Raw genomic sequence first — 15,323 nt, 5'->3', positions numbered from 1 at the left:
GACATTAAAGGCTATAGGTCATTGTATGGCCTTCAACAAAGAGCAAAGCTTATACCGCATAGTCAGCTATAAAAGGCCCTGATAAATCCATTTAAGGTCAACTTTGCCAAACTTTTTTACAGCTGACCTTTTTTTTCGAAATAAGTTGACTGCAACATGGACGAAAGTCAACTCTAAAAGCATATCTCAAATCTAACCTCAAGCAATCTTGTTTGTTATTGAATTGCCTAAAAACTTTCCTTGAACTTTCATTTCAATAACACACATTAGTACAGTAAAGTACATCCAGCTCCGAGCTATTGTTCAATATTTCACAAAGAAATAATCATCATGCATTAATAAGATGTGGTATGATTGCCAATGAGACAACTTTCAATCAGATTTATTTCCTTTTATCATACATATAACATGTATAAGAACCCATGAAACAATTACTTCCATGTGATAAAGCAGATAAAGACATTAAACTTTAAAGGAAGGCAAATATAAATGTCAACCAATATATAAGATTTAAAAAAAATAAAAAGCAACAATCTAAAATTCCATCTCTTCAATTAATTTATTAATAAGTTTAGAATTTTCAAATAATTTGGCCATGAGCTTCACAGAAGAGACAAATGGTGCAGTAAATATGCACCGTTAGTTATAATATTATTACATCTTTTCAACAGAGAAAACAGAAAATATAACATGTTCGAACACCAATATGGTTATAACCCTATCTCCTGCTTATATGCCTACAGGTTGATCAAGCTACACGTAGGAACTGCATCAGGAGTTAAATTTTAACTATATCTCTAAATTTCAGCTGACAGCACTTCCAGTCTGTTTTATTTCAAATGGACTTTTTTGTCAACATAAGAATCAAGTTAATTAGAAATACATTAATTACATTACTTAGCATCCCAATGTTACATTTTTATATGTACATTCATTTCTTTAAACTAGACTCCCTGATATTAACAAGAGGTTAATCACATTGCACCAAAATTTAAAGAATGCATTCAACACCTGTTTAATAGGTTCAATGCATTGCAATATGACAACTTTTTATTTTTATAGCAGTAATAAACTATCCTCCATGTTAGGAATAAATTATTATTTTGTCTCTGTGACATATCACAAAGCTATGGTTCAGGGTCTTCAACTAACATGTGTCGTTATTTCAAACCAGTCAACCAGACCGGTACAGATCATGTCCTATGCACAATGCTAACTAGCTTTTTGACATACTATACACTGCAAACAACTAGGATAGATAGATCACTTGAAATAGACCAAAGAAGATAGCATTGAATGTGCAATTTAAATATCTTTGCAATCGTTCTTTTAAAACCTATATTATTGGAATGTTTGCTTAAAAAACTGTGTTGAATTTACTAACAAGACAATTTTGGGTTTTATTCTATACATCTTACTAAGAGAGCTTTTCAGAAATTTTTAGTACTAGACTTGAAACTGCATGAATTTCATTTCGATGCTTGTTCTTCTTACTGCATATGAGCTCATTCTTTTTACAATATAAGACTCATTAATATTCAGGAACTCAAGTATCATGACAGAGTGATCATGTGTTTGAATGTACACCTCCAAAAAATAATGGTTGAGCAAAACAATTGCAAAATGACCCCAAATACTTTCATTGGTCTTATTACATGTATAACAATGTATAAAGACCATGAACTTGTGAAGGAAACTATTTTTTCATTACAAAATAACAGCATTTTTTTAGTTCATAGTATTGTAACATTTTTAAGCATATGGATTTGAAAATACCAAATCTGATAATATCACACATCATAAACTTTTTATACAACCTGTTTAATTAAAAATAATATTCCAAACATTTTCTATGACATAACCAAATGCTAACAAGGAAGAAAATTTCAACCTCCCATATAAAAATACAACATAAAACACTTTCACATGGTAGTAAAACGTTGCATGCTCAAGTAAGCATATAGTATACTATAATGTATAGCCGATTCCTAGTCATTTAACACACCATCAAACACTTAAGTGTAAGGTTATTACTGTCAAAAGAACTCTCAAGTACAAAATGAGGTATATTTCAGTGGACATGTAAGTATTAAAGGCCATAAACCTCATACAGGTACTTTCATATCAGCTGGACGTTGTATATATTTATATGGGGATCAGACACAATATCAGGACAGAAATTACTAGATGCAGATGTCAGCATGTTTTTTTCTTTAGCCATGTTAGCTGTAGAGCAAATACAAGTGTACTGAGAACTCACATCTGTTTAACCATGTTAACAGGTACCCTTTTCAATAACTTCATTGCAACTTAATGAGGAATGGAGAGCCATACTATGTCCAACTTAGTCATTTTAAACAAAACATCATACCATCATCCAAGACATTGAAAGCCGATTAATTGTTGATTACTTATGGTTCAGTGGCAAATGTTTCTGAATGTAAGCAGTTTATTAATTTGGTAATTGTTTCTAAATGCAGAGTTGACCTTACAAATTTTGTGCTATTCAAATAAGGAGAATAGGTACATGTATGACAATGTTCAAATGCATAATGCCCAATAATTTTAAACATACTAATTAAATGACATACATTAAAGTAACAGTGGATATTTGGGTACCATACTGCTTCAACAAAGACCAGAACCCATACACATGTACATGTAGTTTATCTGTAAAAGCCTGATGTGACAAAATGGGAAGACAAACAGCCTGGTTTCTTTTCAACTGTTAATATCAAGCTATCCCCCATATCCCCCTCAAAACAACTTTTCTAAGGACTAAATGTAGGATTTCAAACTTCTGCTTTTAGCTCTGCTGCTACCTTCTATCCAAAAAAGCAATTTGATCAGAACAAATTATGTTTTATACATGTATCATTCACAAATGTGATCACATTTTGAGTCTATGAAACAGGATTAAAATACCTAGGATTCTTCGTTCATGTATGAAAAATACCGAATGAAAAATTACTAGTTCTGGCACAATACTAGCTCATAAATAATAATCTATAAATATAGTATGTAAAACTATATGATAAAACAAATCTAGTTTTACAAAAGAAATATTTATGAACTTGAAAGTCGATGACCCTTCAAAAACTTATGTACACATTGGAATGTCAAACTTTAAAAGACGATAATATACCTGCTTTAGAAAATTGATATGGATATTTTACAAGATATTTTTTTATAGCTACAAGATAATTTTGATTATTTTTCTATATTTTTTGTGGTTCAATTTGAAAGACAATTCAAGATCTAGACCAATGAGAATATATATAAATATATAAATCTGATAAAAACGAAAAACAAATTTAGACATGTATTTACATTTTGGTCAAACTACAGTGGACTTTAAATTTTAATAGTAAACGTAATTCAATATTCAGCCAACTATCTTAATTCTGATTATCAGGTCACAAGTTAAATAATTATAAATGAAAGCAAATCGTCCTACCCTTTTAAAAGAGGCCATATCAAAGGGTATTGTGGTCAAAATGACCAATAAATTGAAATTCTATTACTTTCTTCATAATACCAAAGTCCATAAACAAACTGTTAATGTTCATAAAACCCCTATCTCTAAATGAAATCAAAAATATTTACCCGATAAACAAACACTCATGGTGAAAGATTTACCCTTCTGATTTCAAATCCCTGTATAAAATTATACTATAATCCCATCTACGATTTTACAAACATAGCCCCAAGAGCATATTAGATATGACAAATACATTCAAAGTGCAAAATAGTGTCATGTCTAATCAGAATTATCATTGAAGAATTCAATAATATACATGTATTTAAAAACGTAGGTATGTGTGACATGTGCTAAAGGGCTATAGGGATGAGATCACATTCAACCTTGTCAGGTCATCATATCGACATAATTCAAAAATATGAATCTGTTATGTTATTTCCTTTTTATTCAAAAATATAAATCGGTTATGTTATTTCCTTTTAATATCTGCAAAACTTGCTAAAACATGAATAAAGATTGTATAATATTAATTTGAAGCGAGTACTTTTTCTCTTGCATGAAAGAGAGTTTGTGGCAATTATCTCTCGTTATTTGCAAGTAAATTCTTAATTATATAAATTTGATTGAAAAAAATTTCTCTAAATAAGCATACATGTACAATGTATCTACATGTAGGCAATGTCATTCTTTTTTTTTTTCTAAATCAATAGTACTGTTCAAAATTGGTTCCCTCTTTGGCAAGATATAACAACTATGTAACAAATCAGATTATAGAAGAAAAAAAAATTAAAGTGAGCATTCTTTTCTTAATTATGTTCAAGTACAGCTTGTTTAGAGTTGTAGGTTTTTTTGGTTTTTTTTTTAACTTAAACGAAAAAGCAAATGGCAACCCATTTTTCCCAGTTTAAGAAATAAAAAAATGGTAAAAGTGTCATTTTTTTAATGGAATGTATGAAACCGAATGAATGTATCATACATATAAATTTAAACTACATGTACTCATACAAAACTATCTCAGAATTCATGCAAATATTCAAACCTGCTTTAAACAACCATACAAAATTTGGTTTATGCTAATGAGATAACTACAGAAAATGTACATGTATCAAAAACCAGGAAAAAAACTCAACAAAGATGTGAATAAATACAGGTCACTGAAACAGCCTTTAACAAGGAGCAAAACCTTTATGGTAAAGTATTTATAGTAATCGTTACAAATCCACACAATGATAAATAGTGAATCAGTTCAAAAGAGAAAACAACACCCTGATTTACATATAAGGCCAGGATTTTTTAATTTGTTGGTTTACGTATCTGCTTACCCAATTTTGCCAATTTGAAGTATAAAAATAAAATAGACTTTTTATGGTTTTTTATTCCTGCCGACTAACAAAAACATTAATTATGGCAAAAAAAATCTTTTTTTTTTATGAAATGAAATGCATTCACCACTAACGGAATAGATAATACTTTAATCTGGTGTGAAAACTAAAACTTCCAATTTACATCTCTAAAATAGACAAATCAATCAAAACTGACCTTGAAATGTAGTTCACACAAATAATTTTTCAAAACGAAACCCATGTTTAAAACCCATTTCACATAAAGTTCATTTCCATTTGGATATAAATAAAGGAGAATGCATGACAAGTGAAGAACCTGATTTCCTTTCTCCAGTTGATGAAATATTACGTTTTTGACATGTGTGTTGAGACTTATTCTCATACAACATTTTTTCTTTTTTTTCTGTTTGAAGATCATTATGACCAAGTTTTCTGAAATTTATTCTAAAAGGGCTACGTTTGTGAAATGACGAGTTAATTTTGTCTTTGTCCCCTTTTTCTTAAAATTATTAGACAATGTCATGCGATGTTTATGGCATCTACATGTATAAGCAATAATATTTCATCAAACTATTATATAAGAAATGATGATAAAATAGCAAATCAAACATATTGATTAATTGTTAGAAAGGTGAAATAGATATTTTTTGCAAATTTTTCTGTTTTGAGAGATTTTTTTTTAAGAAAATTTCTGACTGGCTGACCCAACTTTTTCATGGAGAAAATCTGTAAACCAACAAATTAAAAAACCCTGACCTTATTATACTTTAACAATAAAGGAAACATGATTATTATATTATAATAATAAATATTGTGCATTATAAGAGGGTGATAATGGGAGTACTTTCATGACGAATAACATACGTATAACGGTAAAAATTCTTGATGAATGATGTTGACGGTAATTTTTGATGCATGAAAATATATGCCCTTTCTTTTAGACGATAACAAAATCAAATGATTTTGAAGAATCACATTATTTTTTTCCAAAAATAACAGTAACGATAATTATTTGAGACCCCTTACAAATCATGATAAGGATATTTTAACAATTCATGTTAAAATTTTAATGAATATGATGCTATTGGTAGCCGAAAATGGTTATTGACCCCTGACGGTAAAGGGAATAGCTTTCCTCTAATAAAAAGGGTGTTACGGCCAGAAATCGCCTTTAAATTGTAGCCAACAAAAGACACAAATCAATAGTAAAATTTAACAATATTTAATATACAAAAGTTTACAAAAGGTATTACACAAATATTACTGTTAACTTAACTGTCAAAATATGAGTCCAATCTGTTATCTTTATCTGTATCCGGAAATCTTTCGGAATCCAATTTGAATATTACGTTCACTACTAATGTCACAATCCAGTATGATGTTGTTTGTAGAATAAAAGTGTCAATCCAAATGCTGTGAATACTAATGTCTATTAATGTCTATGTCCAAGTTTAATTATGAGAGTTTAACTTTAGTGTCTGTATATATATAGTTGTGACGGATTATTCTAGAACACGCTAGAACGGAACATTGTGGAAAATTCTGGAAAGTTACAACGGAAGTTTCTGGAATAACGTAGAAGTTTAAATTACGCATCTTTTATAAGGATCATTCTAGAAAGTTCTAATCATTCTGTGATTGTTCCAGTGATTCCTAAACTGCACAGTTATAAGATTATTTGGTAAACAACTATCAGGCCATACAACACAAATTAGGCCAACATAAATAAACATAATAAGTACAATATCATAACAAGGGGCAGGACCTTTTTCCGGATCTGGTGTTTTAAGCTTGGGATTTCGGGGTTGGTTCTTTTGGGATCTAGGATTCTTTTTTCGAATTTCAGGATATCAGAATTCTAAATTTCTTTAAATTCAGAACCTCAAGATTTCATGTTTTTAAGCTGGGATTTCGGGATCAGGACCCCTCCAAACCCCATCTTATAAATGTTCTAAAACCTAACCTCAGAAGTTTATGTACCTTGTACATACATGACATAATGGAGGGGGGATAGGACCTTTATCAGGACATCGGGATCAGGTCTTTTTAAGCTCCAGATTTCGGGGTTGAACATTTTTGGATCTGGAAATTCTTTTTCAGAATTTGGGGGTCTTGGCATTTCATGATTTTAAGCCCTGGATTTCGGGATTTTGTGTTTTTAAGCCCGGGACTTCAGGATCAGGACCTCTCCTATCCCCCTCATAACGATAATGGTTGATGTTTTTTTTTTTATCAAAAATTGAAACAATGCAAGCATACATGCAGGCTTAGGACTGAAACTGTATGTAGCTATCGTGTATCAATGGATAAGGTAAAAGTTGTGAGGGCAAAATAGGATGGTAGCTGTAATTTTGCTGGTTTTTGGTGTTAAGATGTATCACTTTTTAAAAGTTTGGCGGGACAGGGTACGTGCATAATCCGTGTATTTATGAGTTTTGTCTTTACAGTTTTGTCCATAAACGTTACTAAAACATACTTTTTAGTACCTAATGTAAACAGAACCTATAAACAATGTATTAATTTGCAAGGTCAAAAGAGTTTTCTCTCACCCTCGGTCTCTCACCTGTTGTCTAAAGATAGACGTTTTGTCATGCTAATCAAATACATAAAACCTGTTCTCGAATATTAAAACTAGTCATCTTAACATTCAGGATCACTATGCATATGTTTTGAAGAGCTGTCATTAAATAAATTAAGAACAACATTTCATGAAATAAAAGTAATCAATGTGCAATAAGTGTCCCGTGTTTATAGTTGTCACAGGTATGTAAACTCACCAAGTTATGCACGCTACAATATCATAATCCGTTTTACAGATGTATTATATATTTGTCTTGTTTGTATTTCCCTCGTATTATAACAAAACTATTATTTAACAGATATTCAATTGAACTTTTCAAACATAAGGTGCTAAATATGGCTTCCACCCGATGTCTACCTGACACAGGTGCGCCTAAATAGCGACATCTAGTGACAAGAATGAATACAATTTTGTGGGCGGTTCCCTTGAAGATCAACAGTAGCGTAATACGTTTCAATACACAGAATGCTTAAATTATTAAAACTCTAGGATTAAAACCGCAGACATATTTCGGACTGTGATCAAGTTTATGTTATCGAAATATGTTTCTTCTTTAAAGGGAAACTTCGCAAAAAAATCAAAAATTGATATTATGTACATTCTGTATAAAAATGCTCAAATTTATAAATATTAAAGTTTTATTCCGCTAGATAAGAGATCACCATCGATTTTAAATTTTGAGTATCAGTTCTCTGCCTTCCGCCATTTTGTTAAAATGTCCAAATAGAAATCACGATATGTCTATAAACCACAAAGAAACAAAACTACAGTAACCGATGTAGTCTTAATTACGTGTCGATATCTTGTCAATCGTACGGTTGTTTTATCTGACTAACTAACTTGATACGGAAAATGTTCTTATTTTTTTAATAACCATATAGTCTGTTATTTTTAAACTGTTAATATTGGAATTAGTTAAAAAGTCAAAGTTCAAATCATAAATAAGTGTTCCGTGAAAATTGTTTTCGAAAATCTAATTCGTTCATAATTCTTTAACGTAATATACTTTATTCAAATAAATTAGGATCTTCGCTCCACTGATCACCCGCATGGCTTAAGGTATTACTCCCAAAGGTATTGTGAGGGGTGTAAGGTGACACCTCCAGGTATTCAGCCGATTTCCTGTCGGGCTTGCAAGTTCATGCATCGTTTCACTTCTGTAGGTATTGATTAGTGTACACGGCCGATAACTTAATAACTTATAACTTTCCATTTTGAACTATCAGGTGCATGTATAATATACATCTCTGTCTTGCGTGTCCGAAAGTGATATTATATACTAGTCATTACTTAACTCATACACTTGTTTATAAATAAAATTTCTGGTGTAAAGAATATTATTTATATAAAAAAAAAAATGAAACAAAAACAAAAAAAATTGAAGATATACAAATATACGTATTTTTTCCAAGGGTTAATTTGGGAAAATCAGAGACATATAATTGTATTATATGTCTCTGGGAAAATGTAATATTTACTCGTTGTCAATAGTAAAGGACATAGTTGGATCATTCCAGAAATGTTGATTAAAAAAATGTGCGCACTTGTCGACGATTCGTTTATACGCCCGGATAGAAAGTTACAGAACTACAGCGCAATTTAAAATATATACATGTATACATTGAACATAAGAAAGAAACATACATTTTGTGCAAATTGGGGTAAAAGTTTTGTAAGTAGACTAGTCCACGTATACCAACAGTATGTAATCATCCAATTCGATAGACTATTGTATACCAAAAGAAGAAGAAGAAGAGGACCAATTTGATTGAAATACAGGTCTATCTATAACTTGCTTTGGTTCATCGAAGTTATGAACATAGTAAAATCACAGATATATATATCAATTAGATTGTTCTCGAATAAAGAAAGAAATTCGTCATCACCACAATTGTTCCGACATATGCAACTGAACGTTCACTAATAATCCCCGATGGATGTGAATATTTTATAGAAAAGCTATTGAGTATTAAAGTTTCAAATCATTTTCGGAATTTTTTTCTTTCTTGATATTCAGTGACAGCAAATTTAAAGAATAAACTGCTTGTCAGATATTTGTCCGCTTTAGGGGTATTCTTGCCAGTTGAACAGACTTATAGTTACATTCAAAAATAGGGAAAGATGACATTAAATTCGTTGTCTTTTGTTTTTAAACATCTTTGGTCAAATAGTTATTAAGTATTTTACGTTGTGAGACGAAGACTATATAATTTTATCAGGACGTCCCCGATTATGATTAAATTTGGTTGACGTTTTTCACACTTGATAAAGAATATCTATTCGTAATTTTTCGATTCCATTCCAAGAAGACCTTAAATTTGCTGTCAATTTTTTAAAACTTCTCAAGTAGAAAAATATTTTTTCTTTATTCGTTCATATTATATTCCGCTTCGGTACAGTTATCTTCAGTGAGTTCCAGTTATTAATTTATACGTGGCTTTTAAAAAGTCTAAATCTAAGTGTTCTCATTCATTTATTTGCCTAATAAAGACAAATAAAAATACTTTGGTAAAGCTATTTATAATTTCTAAGTTCTCCTTTTTATTAGACATCAATCAAGGTAAAAGGTGTAAATCATTTTAATCGGACATATGATTTAAGTTTCCCGTCTTTAACCGAAAATTGTGTATTTCTTAGTAAATTAACTTATTTGAATTCAAATGAATAATAGCACCAAACATAATTAAATAATTCCACGGCGATCAATTTTTATTTGTCACCAACTTGAATATATATTTTAAATATGTGTATTGAATGCTCTCTTGTCTTATAATTCACTGATCCGAATAGACAGTCACACCTGGCAAGGTGTGCCCGAGAGGCGTGGTTAAATACCGAAGTGCAAATAACAATTTCAACAACCAATCTACGAGTATTGCCACAGAACCGTGAATACACACATCGTATCAACCAAGTCATAGCAGAGATAGTAAAAGGTCAATAAGAGTACACCAACATATTGTCTTTACAGATTATTGTACTTTACTTTGTTCACTTTATCAGTCCGAAAATATATTAATTAAAAAATAAATTTATAACTTTTTGTGTTGTCTACAAAAATAATTCGAATATATACGTTTAACATAGAAAATTTATCTCATGAATATGAACAATTGAACGCCTGTGCGTTTTATCTTCTTATTATCGGATGGTTATTTAGATAAAGCATAAGTCATCGGCGCGCTTACGATTACGTTAAAATATGATTAAAAACCAAGACTTTTAATGATTGTATTTTAAATCCCGGCATGCAAAAACCAGGAGAAAACGTCACGACCTACAGGAAGTAGTTAATATTTTTTCATTTAATATTGAATTTCTCCTTTATTACTGCACATATAGCGATAAAACTTTGTGAATATATATATTATGTCATAATGAACATATTTAAACCATAAGTAAAAAATCGTGAATTTTCCCTTTAATGTTTCATTGATTAAATAACTGAGTCACTCGTGTCAGATAAAAAAAAAAGTAACTGATTTCAGGTTTAAAATAGAGTGTTTTAATTTTATGAAACAGGAATAAGTAGATAAAGTACTTATATAATCGTTTGAATTTGAAAATAACACAAACAATATTGTTTGTGCAATAATAATGAGATAGCTAGTTGCATTAACTCAGTGTGTCACCAGAGACACACAGTATAGATCAGTATAGTATATACAGTTGTTCAAAAAACAATTGTTTTAGTCAAAACTCAATGATTTATTTTAACTATACAAATGATCGAGCATATAACAACTGAACTTCTTTCAGTGGTTCGACATTTTTTTAAGACCTGGGTAAGGGCCTACTGGGCGGAATTAGATGTCAAAAATATGATAGTATACCATGATATTTTGAGGTTGAGGTTCCACTGATAAATAGAGGCAATCCTTACCGTTCAGTGCCGCTAACAAGCACAATCAGTCAGTGGTCTGCAATATCGTAATCATGATGTCTAAAAGTTCAAAAATATTAACTAGATATGGTTTCATACTTTTTATATTTTATATGTGAAAAGAGAGGAAAATTGGATTTTTTAGCAGCTAAGCCTGCTATACAAAATAAGATTGAAATGTTCTCTTTAAAGTGTACAAATACTTTGACCTATAATGGTTTATTTTTTACACAATGTCATTTGACGGAGAGTTATGTTGTCTCATTGGCATATCTTCTTATTTCTTAAATTGATTTTTGTTTTAGTTCTCAACAAAAAGATTTGCAATTAATCACCGTTTGTACAAGTATTATAGGAAGCCCATTTTCAAAAGTTTAACATGTTTGATTACTGGTGTTACTTGCTCCATTTAACGATGCTCCATACTAAAAAGACCTAAAAAATAAGTTTTTTTTATAACACAAAAATTCCTGCGTGCAGATTTCTATGCTAAAAAAATAAAATAAAATAAACATCGTTGTCAATATTATAGAATTCTATGCGATTGTCATACAACTGAGAGGTTCATCTAGCTTTAAAACCATGTTTAATTCACCATTTTCTATACGTAAGAAAATGTCTGTACAAAGTCAGGAATATGACAGTTTTTATCCGTTGGTTTGATGTGTTTGAGTTTTTGGTGTTACCATTTGATGCGTTTTGAATTTTCCTCTGAGTTCGGTATTTTTGTTATTTTACTGACTTTTAAGCGTTTTGCATACTCTAAACTAAAAATAAGCGAAAGCAAGGCAGCATTCTAGACCCAATGATCAAACAATAACCCTTTTTAAGAAGTCTATTTTAATAACGAACAAGGAGGTTCTGAGGATAATTTCTAAACTCACGTAAGCTTACTTAATAACATTACCATAAAAGCTGATTGTGAAAAGCCACATTTCCATAATAAATTTCATGTTTTCTGTAAAAAAAAGTGATTGAAAGTTTGATAATTTATGATGCAGTTATGTGAAGATTACCACTATAAAAGACTTTAGTAATGGAATTGTTGCATTCACTGAAATTTGAGACGTCTCTTCAAATACACGCATATCAAGTCAACTTTGAAAAGGATAATCCACACGAAGAAGACAACGAAATTTCACTATTAACATAAAAATTAGGAAAGAAAAGTCATAATAAATATTGGTAGGAAGATTACCATAAATAAGTAATTCAAATATTTATGTTTTCAGTAAAAAGAACATCTCTTTAATTTAGTAAAAGTAAGATGAGATGGATTCTTTGTATGTTCAGGAAAAACTATTGACGGTTTAAAAAATACTCCGAATACATACGTTTAAATATATGCAGATATTTATTCATTAGTGTTATTGTTGGTCGGTGAAATTAAGTTGTACAGAAATAAGAGAAGAAGAGTTATTTCCCTTCGAATTACAACGAATGGTTTTGATAATTTCTTTTAAAGTAACGATCAGTGTATCTTCATCACGCATGACCCATACGTCATTTCGAGCTTTAATCATTACATTTTGTTTGTCTGTCCGTCCATCGTTTGGGCAATTCACATTTTTGTAGTATCATCTGAAACCATTAAACCAATTTGAACAACCCCCGTCAGGAATGACTCAGTGTGAAAGAGACCCATATCTTTGATAATCACTGATTTGTTCCAGACTCAAGGATTGGAACCATTGCCAACAAAGGCAAACTTTGATGCTGACCGACCATGCAATTTATCTTCTCTGAACTTGACTACAAAGTAAAACGGTTCTAAAATTGAGAGGCTTAACAATTGGAAGACCGTATAAAAAGATGTTCTACAAACATTTTCTAATTTGAATCCAATACAATAAAAAAACATAGGCTAGCTGTCAATGACAACCTTTGATTCTGATTTGCCAATGTACACAAATTTACGTTGCCTATATAACTATGAAATATTTTGAAATTTAAGGGGATTGATTTTTCATCAGACGAGGTTAATGTTGCCGTATTGGATAGAATAAAAAGTAAACGGTCATAGGAACAATTTAAACCACAATTATATAAACAAAACTTGACAAGTCAAGAGTCGTGTATGGAAAAAAGCCAATGATCAACAAATTGAATACGAACTTCAAGGCAAATTGAAAAGTCCAAAAAAGCGATGATGACAAAATGGGAAACGCTCGACTATATGAACCAACAGAAAGAATGGAAAATAACTGTCATATTCCTGACTTTCATGCTTTGTACAGACATATGCTGACGCTTGAACAGCAATATGTATACTAATGTTGCCTTTGTTTAATTAATCTCGGTGTTATAGTTAGCTTTATCTCCCAATTGAATGACAGCTGTTTATAGTAACGTTATATTGAAGAAAAAAATAACAAATTTCCTCTGTAGAAACAACAACACAAACTAATAGGAAAGTTGCAGGAATTCATAATTGGAAAGACCCTATTCAAACAATCCTAAAACATTTTTGTATTAAAGCCTCTGTTTTAACAAAAAAATAAGGAATGATAAATGAAATCCCTGTTGAAAAATCATCCTACAAACGTAATAAGGTTCCAATAGCATAAGGGGAAACATGTTCAACACAGGCAATCTTAGGTTATGATTGACAACATTTACCAGTGATCAGGAACTAAATGGCAAACTGGTTAAAACTTTTGAGGGAAAATGATTGAAAGACCTATGCAAACGATTCTCACTCAATGTTAGTTGGGTGGCGAACATGCATTCATGGCACAGGGTTCCCATTGACACATAGTCATTGTGGGACATCGCTGTTTGTATGCCCCATTTATAGGCATTATGTTTTCTGGTCTGTGCGTTTGTTTGTCCATCCGTCTGTTCGTTCGTCTGTCCAACTTTAGGTTAAAGTTTTTGGTCGAGGTAGTTTTTGATGAAGTTGAACAATCAACAATTGGACAATCAACTTGAAACTTAGTACTTATGTTTCCTATGATATGATCTTTCTAATTTTAATGCCAAATAAGAGATTTACCCCATTTTCACGGTCCACTAAACATAGATAATGATATAGCAGATTGGGTATCCGTGTACTATGGACACATTCTTGTTTTTAATTCTATAAATCAACTAGGCCAATACAAATATTTCCATCTTTCTTCCAGATGCAACTTTTAATCATAATGTTAAAAGCCTTAATGATAACATTTTTGTCTTTTTCTCTGAAAATGCTTGGTCAATATTCACATATCTTGACAGAAATGATGTATGGTTGGTCCTCCACAAAAATTGTTTTTTTTGGAAAGAATATTATGATCACTTAAGGTAATATTTTATTTGAATTGACAAACATTCTCAAAGCATCTCCTTTAATAATTGTTCTTTGAGATCTTCAAAAAAATATTTCATCTTTATATGATAAGGGCTCCTTATCATATAAAGTCTTAGTCTTGTATTATTTTAATTTTATTTTCTTGTGTACAATTTGGAAATAAGTATGGCGTTCATTATCACTGAACTAGTATATATTTGTTGAGGGGCCAGCTGAAGGACGCCTCCGGGTGCGGGAATTTCTCGCTACATTGAAGACCTGCTGGTGACCTTCTGCTGTTGTTTTTTTTATTTGGTTGGGGTTGTTGTCTCTTTGACACATTCCCCATTTCCATTCTCAATTTTATCCTATTTTTTCTAATGAATTCACTTAGTATAACAGTCCCAGTATATAAGGACTATATAAGATTTGATAAATGGAACCTTTGATAAATCTTATTCTGAATAACGAAATGGATACCAGGTGAGCATAATACAGGCTCCCTGGCAAATTTAACTTGTAGCTTTTATTACTGAAATGAAAGTGTAATGTGAACAGATATTGATACATACAGATTCATCTCGTTATGCAAGATAATTTCTGATTGATCAGGTTATTAACATAAAGGGTGCCAATTTCAAATATTTGAAAATCCAAAACCCTAACCCTATTAACCTTAGCCTAACCATGGCATTGTCAGTTTGTTTACAATCAATGGTATCTTTCGTCCCTCATTCTTAAACAAACTTTGAAGAGATGATCAA

The 15,323-nt window shown here is 30.9% G+C and overlaps 1 protein-coding gene across 1 annotated transcript in view; it reads right to left on the bottom strand.

The window, feature by feature from the left end:
• LOC134710664 (spectrin beta chain, non-erythrocytic 2-like) overlaps positions 1–3,657 on the bottom strand; it is an 86,254-nt gene extending 82,597 nt beyond the window's left edge. The window contains exon 1 of the mRNA XM_063571050.1: positions 3,607–3,657. Within this exon, the coding sequence (XP_063427120.1) occupies positions 3,607–3,625 (19 nt within the window). The 5' untranslated portion in view covers positions 3,626–3,657. The remainder of the gene's footprint in view (positions 1–3,606) is intronic.
• Positions 3,658–15,323: the final 11,666 nt, after the last annotated feature.

Source organism: Mytilus trossulus, chromosome 3 (genome assembly GCF_036588685.1).
Source record: "Mytilus trossulus isolate FHL-02 chromosome 3, PNRI_Mtr1.1.1.hap1, whole genome shotgun sequence".
NCBI classification, from domain to species: Eukaryota; Metazoa; Mollusca; class Bivalvia; order Mytilida; family Mytilidae; genus Mytilus; species Mytilus trossulus.
The sequence above is the reverse complement of the archived record's forward strand: the minus strand, read 5'-3'. Positions and strand labels throughout refer to the sequence as shown.